The sequence below is a fragment of the Mustela erminea genome, chromosome 1 (genome assembly GCF_009829155.1).
Source record: "Mustela erminea isolate mMusErm1 chromosome 1, mMusErm1.Pri, whole genome shotgun sequence".
NCBI classification, from domain to species: domain Eukaryota; kingdom Metazoa; phylum Chordata; class Mammalia; order Carnivora; family Mustelidae; genus Mustela; species Mustela erminea.
The window spans coordinates 154,839,009-154,852,473 of NC_045614.1; the positions used below are offsets into that span (position 1 = coordinate 154,839,009).

Here is a 13,465-nt window from a genome sequence, read left to right on the forward strand (position 1 = left end):
GACTGACAGGACAGACAGGACTACATATATGGGAGCTCAATAAATATTTTTTGCATAAAGATGTTCCCTAACTCCAAGCCCATGAGGTCTCTTAAGTCACTTTCTCCCATGCTCTGTAGGATCTCTGAACCTTGCCCTCAATGTCCTATTGGTTCTTCAGGCCTCCATCATTCCCTACCTTTCATCCTTAGCCCTGTAGATACTTAAGCAATCTTACTCACATTACCCAACTACTCGGTTTTATTGCTCAGCTACTGTGAAGCTAAGAAGGACACAGACCAATTCTTAGAACCCAGGTCTCATCCTCACCACTACCCATCAGACTCTTGTCACAGGACAATCATCTCCTACTTATACTCTAGAGGACCACCCTCCACCTCCCCATATGGCTCTACCTATACTTACCTTACTGAAGGAGAAGACTGGAATGGCAGGCTCCATCCATTTAGGAACCTGAGGATAATCTCGTACATTAATCACCATTTCCATGTCCGGAAGCCGCCCAATAACTTCCAAAATAAAGTGTTCAACACCACTACACCTGCCAACCAGAAATACCACAAATTTACCATACTAGTGCCTGCTATAGAAAAAAACAGGGTCCCATTCCCATCGTGAAAGCCTGTGTTCAGATCATTGGCCTACTGCAAAGTTTCCCAAAAGCAATGCTTCTAAAAAGACTTTTTCTACTCTTCTATATTATGCAAGTTCTTTCCTAGCTAACCTGCTCCAGCTTACAATACCTAATGAAATTTTCCAACTAGATCATAAGTTTGGAGGATGTATTATTGGTACTCCTACCACCTCTCCTCTATACATTCCTATTTTTTTTTAACTTCCCTTTTCGTTTAATTAGTAAGCAAGATACAAATTTTGATAGGAACTGGAAAAAGCTGGTTTTCTAATAGTGTCCCTTGGGCTTTGCATCTCACAAAGATTCTTTTTTATTTCCACCATAATTAAGTCTCATAATTTAGGAGGAAAGATAGGAAAACTTTTATTGCCTTCAACTTGAGTACAGAACACTATCAAAATCAGTTTTGCAAAAAAATTAAAATTAAAATAAAAAAAATCAGTTTTGCAAGCCAGAAAAGGAGAGTTATGTACACAATATGTTTATACTATACTAGGGTCTATTAAGTGTTCAACAATAGTGTTTTGTCTAAAAAAGCAACATATATATCTTAATTAAAGATACTTTATTGCTAAAAAATGCTAACAATCATCTGAGCTTTCAGAGACTTGAAATACTGATCACAGATCATCATAACAAATATAATAATAAAATTTTAAATATTGAAAGAATCAGCAAAATGTGACACAGAGACATGAAGTAAACAAATGCTGTCAGAAAAATAGCACCAATAGATTTGTTTTATGCAGGGTTGCCACAAAACTTCAGTTTGTTAAAAGAAAGAAAGAAACAAAGAAAGAAGTGCAATATCTGCAAAAATGTAATAGAAGTGAAACAATAGAACAAGGTATGCCTATATAGCTTTCTGGTTAGACGCTCCGGGAATCCTCAGGGGATTTCTGGAAAGAGAGGATACACTAGCAGCTCAGGTCTTCTGCCCCATTGTTTGAAGTTCTGACTAGCACTATCTTGGGGGGAGCATTCCAAGGTTCAGCCAAAATTTCCCAGCAGCATAGAAATGACTGATTTAAAATACTGATTTATATATAGAGAGGTTACTGCAAAAAGTATCAATGACTCATAAACAAAGAAAAGATGCTCAACTGTTACGCCCAAGTTTTCACGTCTGAGAGACCACCAAGGAGCCAACACTGATGCAATCACATGACGGTTTATTTGACAAGTTTAAGCTTGGGCCCAAGTACACCTGACACAGCGGAGTAGGGACTTGGATCCTGAACCAGATTACAGTCAGAGTTTTTAAAGGCAGAGTAGGGGTAGACTTGGTGGGTGAGGACAAAGAGGATATTCAGAAGGGCTATCAGGGTAAAGAAGACTGTCAGGATATTGGAGGCCTAGTTATTATCAAGCCAATGCCGTTTTTTTCCTCTAATGAGGCACTGACATGAAGACAATTGGGAGTTTCCTGGTGGAATGTCACATTCCTCCTATCAAGCGTCCTTGTTAGTGAGATTTAGGTTAAGAAGAAATTTAACTTTATTTCCATTTCCTTCCGCCTCAGCCTCCCTCAGTTTTATGGAGGGGTGGGGGACATTATGGCTTGAGGGACTGAGTTATTTGCCTCTGGAAATTGGGCTATTGATATGATAGCTTCTTTGTTGTAAATCTCTAGGACATTTGTAAACCAAAGGAGACTCCTGTCTTGCAGGATTGTGATCTCTGCAAGTTAACTATTTGGGCAGCCAGGGTGGCTGAGGAATGTCACACATACCGCAGAGGGGAGGAGAGCAGGTGGAGAGGGAGTGCAAGGTGCCAGCTTATGCTTTGTCAAGATGGCTGTACTTATGTCAGGGCTACGAGGTGGGTACAGCCTTGTTTTTCTTGGCCTCCACACAACCATATTAAAGAAATGCACCAAAGGCATCTGGGTGTCTCAGTGGGTTAAGCCTCTGCCTTCCGCTCAGGTCAAGATCTCAGGGTCCTGGGATCCAGGCCCACATCAGGCTCTCTACTCAGTGGGGAGCCTGCTTCCCCCTCTCCCTCTGCCTACCTCTCTGCCTACTTCTGATTTCTCTCTCTGCCAAATAAATAAATAAAACCTTAAAAAAAAAAATGCACCAAGGCCAAACTTGTAAAAAGAGAGAAAGAAATGGTGATAGCCAGGGGGTGGGGGGATGGGACAAGACAGAAGGTGTTTAAGGGTACAAATTTACATCAAGTAGTAAATAAGCCCTAGAGACCTCATGCATACACGTGATTACAAACAATAGCATTGTATTATAATCAATCTTGCTAAGAGACTAGACCTTAATTATTTCAACTACTAAAAAAGAAAGGATAATTAGGTAATATGATAGAAGCATTAATTATTGCTACAATGGCAATCATATTATAACAAGTAAATATATCAAATTCACATGTTGTATACCTTGAATTTATACAGTATTATATGTCAAATATATTTCAATTAAAAACATTAAAAAAATTATTTCAATTAAAACCAAAGTATCGCTATGACAAAAAAAAAAGTGCTGAAGTTAGATGCTAGTCTTCCCTAATCCGATTGCAAAGATCAGAGTCCAATAATACACAGTATTGATAAGAGTATGAGGTGCATTCTGAGCATGTGATACAAGGGTCAGGTAAATGAAAAGGATGGGGGAAGGCACAACTTTGGGGTGGTGGCTGGCTCAGTCAGTAGAACATGTAACTGAACTTGGAGTTGTTGAGTTCAAGCCCCATGTTGGGTGCAGAGATTACTAAAAAGAAAAAAAAAAAAGGAAAAAAAATAGAAAAGAAAAGAAAAAAGAGGCACAACTCCTTTGGAGGACAGTTTGCTTCTATTTACCAAGATTTTAAAAACACATTAATTGGCTTACTTAATCCTACTTCTAGGAATTTAGCCTGTAGATATAACTACATGAATACTCAAACGTATAAGTACAACACATTGTTTGCATCTGTTAAAATTCAAAGGGGAGTAGTGGAGAATAAAGTAAATGCCCACTGACAGAAGGCTGAACAAAGAAATCCATACAATGGATTATTATGCAGTCACAAAAGAGTGAGGTGTGCCCTGTATACTCTTTTTTTTTTAATTTTATTTATTTTAATAAACATATTATGTATTTTTATCCCCAGGGGTACAGGTCTGTGATGTTCTGTATACTCTTTTTTCTTTTTTTTTTTAAAGATTTTATTTATTTGCCAGAGATAGAGAGAGAGTACACACAAGCAGGCAGAGAGGTAGGCGAAGGCAGCGAGAGAAGCAGGCTCCCTGCCGAGCAAGGAGCCCGATGCGGGACTCGATCCCAGGACCCCAGGATCATGACCCGAGCCGAAGGCAGCGGCCTAACCAACTGAGCCACCCAGGCGTCTCTGCCCTGTATACTCTTAAGGAACAATTTCAAATCTACTGTTCTATGGAAAAGAAAAGTAAGTTGCAGAACAGAAGACACAGCATTTTCTAATTTGTTGATGAGTCTAGACAATTGTATAGGCACAAACTATTTCTGGAAGGATATACAAGAAACTTATAATGGTGGTTATCTTTTCAAAGGAGGATTCAGGGACTATACACATCTAGGAGTTAAAGGTAGTAGAGAAATTTCCTTTTCCTTGTATATATTTTGAGGTTATCTAAATATTTTACCATGTGCATGGAAAATTCCTTTGATAATAAATAAATAGAACTGGTTAAAAAGTGGAAAAATATATTATTGCTGTACATTTATATTTAAGAGCTAAAACATTTAACATTTTTTCATGTTTAGCTTTCAAAATAGCACTCTTTCACATACTATATAATTCTATTTATAATTCCATTTATATAAAACTCCAGAAAATAATCTATGACTGAAAGCAAATCAGTGGATGCCAGAGGACGGGGTAAAAGGATGGCATGGCAGGGAGGGTTTGGGCAGAAGGACTGCAAAGAGGCACAGGGAACATTTGGGGAGTGACAGATATGTTCATTATCTTGATGTGTACATATATCAAAACTTAAGAAATTGCCATTACAGCAAAAAGAATAAAATATCCAAAAAAAGGAATAAAATACCTAGTAATAAATTTAACCAATAAGGTAGATGACCTATATTCTGAAAACTGTCAGACAATGATGGAAGAAATTTAAGATGATACAATTAAATGTAAAGATGTACCATACTCGTGGATTGGCAGAATTCATATTGATAAAATGTCCATGCTCCTGAAAGTAATCTATATATTCAATGCCTCTATCAAAATACCAATAGCATTTTTCACAGAACTAGCACAAATCATTCTAAAATTTGTATGGAACCACAAATGAGTCTGGATTGCCAGAGCAATCTTGAGGAAGAAGAACAAAGCTGTAAGCATCAAGATCCCAGGTGTCAAATTATACTACAAAGCAATAATAATCAAAATGGTATGGCACTGGCACAAAAATGGATTACTAGAACAGAATAGACAGCCCAGAAATAAACCCACACTTGTATGGTCAATTAATCTATGACAGAGAAGGCAAGAATATAAAATGGAGAAAAAATAGCTTCTTCAATAAATGGTGTTGGGAAAACTGAACAGCTACATGCAAAAGAATGAAACTAGACCACTTTCCTACACTGTATACAAAAACAAACTCAGAATGGATTAAAGACCTAAGTACAAGGCTTGAAACCATAAAACTCCTAAAAGAAAACAGGTAGTAAACTCTTGGATGTTAGTCTTAGCAATATCTTTTTAAACCTGTCTCTTCAAGCAAGGATAACAAAAGCAAAAATAAACAATTGGGACAACATCAAACTAAAAAGCTTTTGCACAGTGAAGAAACAACAAAACAAAAAGGCAACATACTAAATGGAGGAAGACATTTGCAAATGATACATCTAGTAAAGGGTAAATATAAAAAATACATAACTCCTATAACTCAACACCAAAAAACAAACAATCCAATGAAAAAATGGACAGAGGACAGGAATAAACATATTCCAAAGAAGATGCATTATGTACAGATGGCAAACAGACACAGGGAAATGCAGATCAGAACCATAACAAGACATCATCACCTCACACCAGTCAGAATGGCTGTAACAAAAAAGACAAGAAATAGCAAATGTTGGCAAGGATGTGAAGAGAACCTTCAAGCACTGTTGGTGGGAATGCAAAGTGGTGTAGTCACTGTGCAAAACAGTATGGAGGTTCCTCAAAAAAATTAAAAACAGAAATACCCTATGATTTGATAATTCTGCTTTTAGAGGGTATTTATCCAAAGAAAACAAAAATACTAATTTGAAAAGATATATATACCCTTATGTTTACTGCAGCATTATTTACAATAGTCTACATATGGAAGCAACCTGAGAGTCCATCAATAGATAAAAGGACAAAGATTATATATATATATATATATATATATATATATATATATATAAAATCTTGGTCCATCTTTTCAAATTAGTATATATACAATATATATAGTATATAATGTATAGTATATATTATATAAAGTACATATTTTATATATAATATATATGATATACATATCCTATATATAATGGAATATTAATCACTCATAAAAAAGAATGAGATCTTGTCACTTGTGACAACATGGATGAACCCAGAGGTTATGATGCTAAGTGAAATAAGTCAGACAGAGAGAGACAAATACCATATACCAAAAAGACTTAATAAATATATAAATAAATTCATATGATTTCATTTATATGTGGAACCTAGAAAACAAAACAAATCAATGAACAAAAAGCAGAAACAGACCCATAAGTACAGAGAACAAACGGATGATTGCCAAAGAGAAAGGGAGAGGGGATGGGGAAAATGGGTGAAGGAGACTGGGAGATACAGACTTCCAATTATGAAATAAATAAGTCATGAGGATAAAAAATACAGCATAAGGAATATAGTCAATGGTATTATAATAGTGTTGTATGGTTAAAGACAGTAACTATACTTGTGGTGAGCACAGCATGGCATACAGAGTTGTCCAGAATCACTATGTTGTACATCTGAAACTAAGGGAATGTTGTGTGTCACTATGCTTCAATAAAAAGTCATGGGGAATATACTCAATAATACTGTAATGACTTTGTATGGTGACTGACAGTAACCACATGTATCACGGTAAGCATTTTGTAATGCATAGACATGTGGAGTCACTATCGTGTACACCTGAAACTAATATAATATTGTATATTAGCTATACTTCAATTAAGAATAAATTAAATTTGGGGGCTCCTGGGTGGCTCAGATGGTTAAGCATCTGCCTTCGGCTCAGGTCATGATCCCAGGGTCCTGCAATTGAGTCCTACATCAGGGTCCCTGCTCAGTGCAGAGCCTGGTTCTCCCCTCTCCCTCTGCCATTCCCTCCACTTGGGCTCTCTGGCTCTCTCTCTGTCAAGTAAATAAATAACATCTTTAAAAAAAAGGAATAAATTAATTTTTAAAAATGATAATGAACATAAAGAAACTTATGAAGTTGTATGCGCAGTTCATGTCAGCCATACCTCTCTAAAGTTAATTATTTTAAAAATACCATTATTCTCCATCTTTGAAATGACAGATCTCCAGTCATTTAATTACATGGTGCTCTGGTTCCTCAGCAAAATCTCTCAGCTCATCCTTGAAGTGCTGAATTTACATTTTACTTTGTTCGGAATAAAATTTTTTATATGCCTTACAGGCTCCTCGGACTGGGTGAATTAAAAGTATCCAGACTTAGAAAGATACTATTTTTGGCTAGATGGGAATCTGAGATACTATTCAACTGTGTCCATTTCATTAAGGACACTAGTTCTGAATATTTCATTTTGTTTCTTTTTTGCTCAACTCTGTTTCCTTAGTTCTGTAGGTAGTTGAGATAGGGAACTTTCCATGCATTAGAGATACAGAACATTTTATTGTCAATGAAATGTCCTGTGCTCCCTTAAGAACATTTCTACAAGCTCATGATTCTGACCAAAATGTTCTGAGGTCTGGAATGAGAGGTATGTGCCTTTCAGAAATTTTGTATTTAATTTCATCTGAAAATTGTTCAGCTAACTACATTAGGTGAGCTTTTAAATTCTAACAATGTCTATACTCCTATTTTTTTTCTCATTTGTAGAAATTAGAAATTCCTCTACACTCACAATCTATAAAGTCTCTATTATTGTCCCAAATAATGAAAGAAATGCCTGTCTAAAATACCTCAACAGGGGCACCTATGTGGTTCAGTTAGTTAAGTCTTTGCCTTTGGCTCAGGTCATGATCTCAGAGTCCTGGGATTGAGCCCTGCAACAGGACTCCCTGCTCAGCAGGACGTCTCCTTCTCCCTCTCCCTCTGTCCTCCCCTCATGTGCTCTCACTCACTCTCAAATAAAGAAATAAAATCTTCAAAAACAAAAAAAAACCTAAATAATTTTGCCCACTACCACCTTATTTACCCTAACACTTGATAACAAGAATGTAATTGTGATTACTTCAGGGTAGTAGGATATTAAGTGATCTTTATTTTCTTTTTTGTTGTTTTCACATATTTTTGACAATGAAAATGTAATAACGTGTAATAAAGTTGTTATTAAGAAAAATTCTTTATGTCCATATGGATGGATATTATTTGCACTACTGCTCATTTACCTTTTTTGGTTTTTAAGGTTTTATTTCTTTACCTGACAGAGAGAGAGAGAGAGAGCATGAGCAGGAGGAGGGGGAGAGGGAGAGGAAGAAGCAGACTTCTCACTGAGGGGTGAAGCCCCACCCGGGGCTCAATCCCAGGACCCTGGGATCATGACCTGAGCTGAAGGCAAATGGTTAATGACTTAGCCACTCAGGTGTCCCTCACTTACTTTACTTTTAATGACAGAATAGAGATTGTTTAGAAAGAAGATCTTAAGTAGGGGAATACCATGACCTCTGAGTTTTGTACTTTGTAATTTTATAAAGATTTGAGTTAAAAAAAAAAAAAAAAGGCCTCCTATAAGGGAGATTTCTCATTTATTGTATAAATATATAATGCTACCTACACCCAACCTTCAGGCTCAGTCCATGACCCTCCCTAATTGCCCCCAACCCTCAGCCCACTGATAAGTTACCTCAACTCTCACACCTGAATTCCTGGCTGGAATAGTCTGCATTATCTGCAGCCCCAGTTACTCTTGTCTTCCCATCACCTTTTTCCAAATACTCAGTATCTAGAACAATACTTGACCCATGCTAAACACTCAGTGCTTCTTCTCCTTGAGCCCAGCCTATTCCTGCTGGGTTTCATCAGCCCATTCCCTACAGCTTCTATATCTGGGGAAAGATGAGCAGGGCAGAGCCATAGCCAATACAATCATTGATGTGCTCAAGCCTCAAGGAGAGGAGACAGACTTTAATATAGGAGAAAGAGGGGACAGGAGTTGGCAAGAAAAATCCCCAGGTAAGAAGAGCTTGTCACTATTTTCTGGTCCCTCTGAAATGTGAGGAGAGATTCACCTGTGGGCCCCTTTAACTAACTTCTCTATGAGAACATTATCAAGTAAGCCCATAAATAAGAAGATTGAAAGATATATCTATCTACCTCATAATTCTTACCTTGAAGGGAACATGCAGTCATTCTCTCGGTATAATCTGTTCTTAATTATCTGATAGTGGGTCCCTAGTTTCCTTCTGACTACTTCTGCCATCATCTTCCTGGAAATACCTCCTCGGAAGGGAGTCAGATCCTCTTCTATGACCCTGGAAAAGAATGTGAATCATCAAGTAAAGCAGGTCAAGAAAGTGGTACCATTCTACCTACTTTTTATCTGTGGGTATAGATTTAGTATTAGAAAACAAAGTAAACCAGGGAAAGAATAGAAGGCAGGAATAAGCAATGTTTCCCCCAGAAGCACACAGGTAATCTAAACCAAAACAACAAAGCCACAAAGAGGAAAAAGCAAGTCAACTTTTCTTCTTCCTCCCTCCATCTGGATTGCCCCTCCTCTGCTTGATGCACATTCCTCCTTCAATACTCACACAACACCCATGTCCTCCCAGTCATTGCAGTCCCCCTAACCTCCCCTTCTCTGATTCCCATAGAAGGTATGATCTTTGCCTTACAGTCTGACACTCTCTGATGTCCTTGGTCTCAGACTGACTCCCTTGTTTGGGTCTGTGTGACCCCCACTCACCACACATACTCTAACAGTTTGACAGCAGTAATCAGAAATTACACTATTTTGTATCCCTTTTTAAAGTTGGTTATATAGTTTTTCAATAAGTGTCTTAAGCATTAGGTGAATTTTTTGAGGAGTCATAGAACAACACAATGAGGAAATAAAGGACCCTGTTATTTAGCTGACGAGGAATCTAAGACTCAGAGAAGTTAGGACTTGCCACAGGGATAATTAATGGGAGATCGGCAACGAGAACCCAAGGCTGCTAGCTTGGGTTTGATCACTTTGATTACTCAAAGATTACTTTGAGTAATCTTTCTTTCACACTACCTTCTCAGTCATAATTTGCATACTTAAAAATTACCAATAAGAAAGTATGATTAGGTTCATTTATAAACATGTTCATTCCCCTGACAATATTTACTGAACTCTTACTGAGGGCCAGCACCGGGGATGCAACATGATTAAGACGTATGCCTTGATCTCAAGAAGCTTTCAGTCCAGTGGGGAGCAGGGACAAGTATGTGTAGCTAACTCCAAGAAGTAAGTAGCCTTGCTGACACCATCTAGGCCTCTCCTATCCTAGTACATCTTTGTTCCTTAGAAATAAGAAACCCACTGCAGGAATCTTGTCTTTTATGAAGGCATGCTTGGCCCTCTGATCACTGTAACCCAGGCATCTAGGGGATTTTAGGGGACTTCTTGTGACAAGCACTAAACTCTCAAAGACATATAAAAGAAGTGAACTCACCCATGGTAGCAGCTGCAATTTTGACTTGAACATGGCTCATATTTCTCCAAAGACCTGTTAATTTGGTCAATATATACTTTCCATTTTGAACCTTCAAGAAGTGAAGTAAATGAGAGTTAACAAAATACCCTGAGCATTCTCATTTGCTGGCAGCAGGCATGCAGAACCAACAGATGGCCAAGAAATTAGAAAATGTCCAAGTCTGGCACTCAGAAAGCTATGAATAAACTGGTGACACGTATTCTCACCTTTTACTAATCAAAGTGAACCCTATAAAGAGGATCAGTTAAAAGGCACCGATATTAATTCTCCCTTCATCTCTCTGGCAATTCACTAAGAACCACACACACACACACACACACACACACACACACACACACGCACACACAGGCATGCACACGAGTTATCCCCCAGTGTGTTTTAGGGAGCAGCAGCGCAACCAAGCGCAGGCGACACCCGCTGTGGGAGAACACAATTCCCTCTCTTCTCCACCATCCCAATCCCGAAAGACGGGTTACTCTGGGCAGTAAAAGCAGCGCCAGACACCCAAACGCTCTCACTCTCCGCTCCAAGGCTCCCCCGTGCCCTCTGCCCAGCTTTGCGCTCCAGCGGCCAGAGCATCAGCTGGCCGCCGGCCTCACCGGGGAGCCAGGAGGGGTGGGAGGGCGCCTCCGGACCGAACCAGACGGCGCTCCAGCAGCAGGCTCTGCCCTGCCGGGAGCCCACCTGACTCCTTCTGGCGGCCCGGCGCTGGGGGCAGTAATAGCAACAGCAGCCAAAGCCTGAGCTGCGGGCGCGCCCACCGCTCCATCACCCGCAACCCACTGCGGAGTCCCCGCGGCTGCGCGGGCGGAAACTCAGCCCCGCACAAAGATGGCCGTGGGCGCCGCACCACGTGGGTGGTGGGCCGCCCCGCACAGAGATGGCGGCGCGCCACTCCGCGCCCCGCCCCCCCGTCCCCAATCCGTTTCTCTGGGAGGGCGGTGCGGGGAGTCAGCCTAGTTCTCCGCCTGCAGCGCAGGGCTTGTCCAGCTAGTTTGTTTGTTGCTAGACAGCAGAGTTAGCTGCTTCAAGTCACCAGGTGTAGTGAAAGGTTCAAAATGCATCTCTCTCTCTCTCAGAAAATCGAAGCCCAGGAGAGAATGAATAAAAGACATCCCCTGGGAAAATATGTCTAATGATGACAATTCCTTATATTCTGCAGCAGTTTAAAACACCTTACTCTCTGCAGCCAGAAAACTGAAGATCAGAGAGGATGTTTTTTGCCCACAGTTACTGGTACAATGTAGGCTAGAAGTTGTTTGCACAACATCAAATTGCTTCTTATTAAATAGTATAGATTTGTTGAGTACCTGAATATATAGAGCACTGTTAGAACCCAAGAGGTGGAAAATAATACAGCACAAATCTCTTTGAATAGGATTTTATAACAATTGAGGTGAATTAGAAGGAAAAAAAATCTGTGGGTAACCTTATACTGGGCAGTATAGGTTTATATATACACATAGGTATATATAGTTATCATACAAGCATTTACTCATTGTCTAAAATGTGCAAGGTAACACCTTAGGCTCTGTGGAAATATATGAGATCTGTGTCCTTGAGTTTAGAACTAGTGGAAAGATAAATATATTTCCCTAAAGATTATTTACAACATAAGGCAATATGTAACTGCTGTTGGTTTCAGGGGAGAGAGAGAAAGATCAAGATGAGACAGAAATTTGGAAAAGGGGTGGGAGGAGTCTAACAAAATGAAAATGAAATATTGCAGTTAAGGAATGTTGTACAGGAGACACTAAAAACTGGGAAACCATAATTTACAGAAAGTGAGAGTAGAGCATAAGTTGATGGTAGTGGAGGTTTAGGATGTACACTGGGGAATGGTGAAAGATAAAACAATGTTGATTAGTTAGGAACGGGTTATATTACTCATTTTTTGTTGAGTAGGCAAGAAGAGAAAATGAGGGGCGCCTGGGTGGCTCAGTGGTTTGGGCTGCTGCCTTCGGCTCGGGTCATGATCTCAGGGTCCTGGGATCGAGCCCCGCATCGGGCTCTCTGCTCCGCAGGAAGCCTGCTTCCCTCTCTCTCTCTCTCTCTCTGCCTGCCTCTCTGCCTACTTGTGATCTCTGTCTGTGAAATAAATAAATAAATAAATAAATAAATAAATAAGAAGAGAAAATGAATCTTCAACACTATATTATACAAGACTTCTTCAGGAATACAAATGAAAACTTGAAATTCATTTCTTCTACTTCTGGAAGGTGTGCAGTACTCAAAATGAATGGTTCATTGAGCACGTAACTAAAACAGTGTGTTAGAGATGAACGCTGCAGTAACCTTGGCTTCAAAGTTAATCTAAAAAGAATACACCGGAGAATAATTTTTAAAACTTTAATAAGAGTTTTTATTTTCTCGGGGCGCCTGGGTGGCTCAGTGGGTTGAGCCGCTGCCTTTGGCTCAGGTCATGATCCCAGGCTCCTGGGATGGAGCCCCGCATTGGGCTCTCTGCTCAGCAGGGAGCCTGCTTCCCTTCCTCTCTCTGCCTGCCTCTCGGCCTACTTGTGATCTCTGTCTGCCAAATAAATAAATAAAATCTTTTTTTTAAAAAAAGAGTTTTTATTTTCTCTAATTCCAGTTTTCCGTAATCAGAAGAAAATGGAAATCACCTCGTGTTACGTCTTTGAGATGAAAATAAATCAGTATTTTCTGCAACTCTACAATGTTTATCTGTGTGAAAGAACATCAAGAGATTGGGAAATAAGTGGGCCCTGTACTCAGGAGGAATGAGCTTCATGTGAACCCCAACAATAATTGTTTCATTTCCTCAACAGATGAGGTGGTTTATTCCAGGGGCTCCCCTATGTAAACTAGTGCCAGAATCCCGGAACTACGAAAATCACAGATTTCTGGGTGCCAGCCACAAATTCAAAATGCAAACACTCTGGTTTGAAAGATCCTCCAAGTTTAAACTCTTCCTGTTTCTTCAAATTCGTTTCATGC

At 39.4% G+C, this 13,465-nt stretch overlaps 1 protein-coding gene across 4 annotated transcripts in view; it reads right to left on the reverse strand.

The window, feature by feature from the left end:
* Positions 1–11,353, reverse strand: part of POGLUT1 (protein O-glucosyltransferase 1) — a 28,122-nt gene extending 16,769 nt beyond the window's left edge. For 3 of the 4 annotated variants that reach the window (XR_004286918.1, XM_032347886.1, XM_032347883.1), the window contains exons 1-4: positions 11,192–11,352; positions 10,466–10,556; positions 9,152–9,295; positions 406–541 (exon numbers count right to left, since the gene is read on the reverse strand). Coding sequence is in view for 2 of the 4 variants with exons in the window: in XM_032347886.1 (XP_032203777.1) it covers positions 406–541; positions 9,152–9,295; positions 10,466–10,556; positions 11,192–11,276 (456 nt within the window). In the remaining 2 variants the exon portion in view is untranslated. Of the gene's footprint in view, positions 1–405; positions 542–9,151; positions 9,296–10,465; positions 10,557–11,191 lie in introns of all 4 variants that reach the window. The other variant, XR_004286919.1, reaches the window with a different exon arrangement.
* Positions 11,354–13,465: the final 2,112 nt, after the last annotated feature.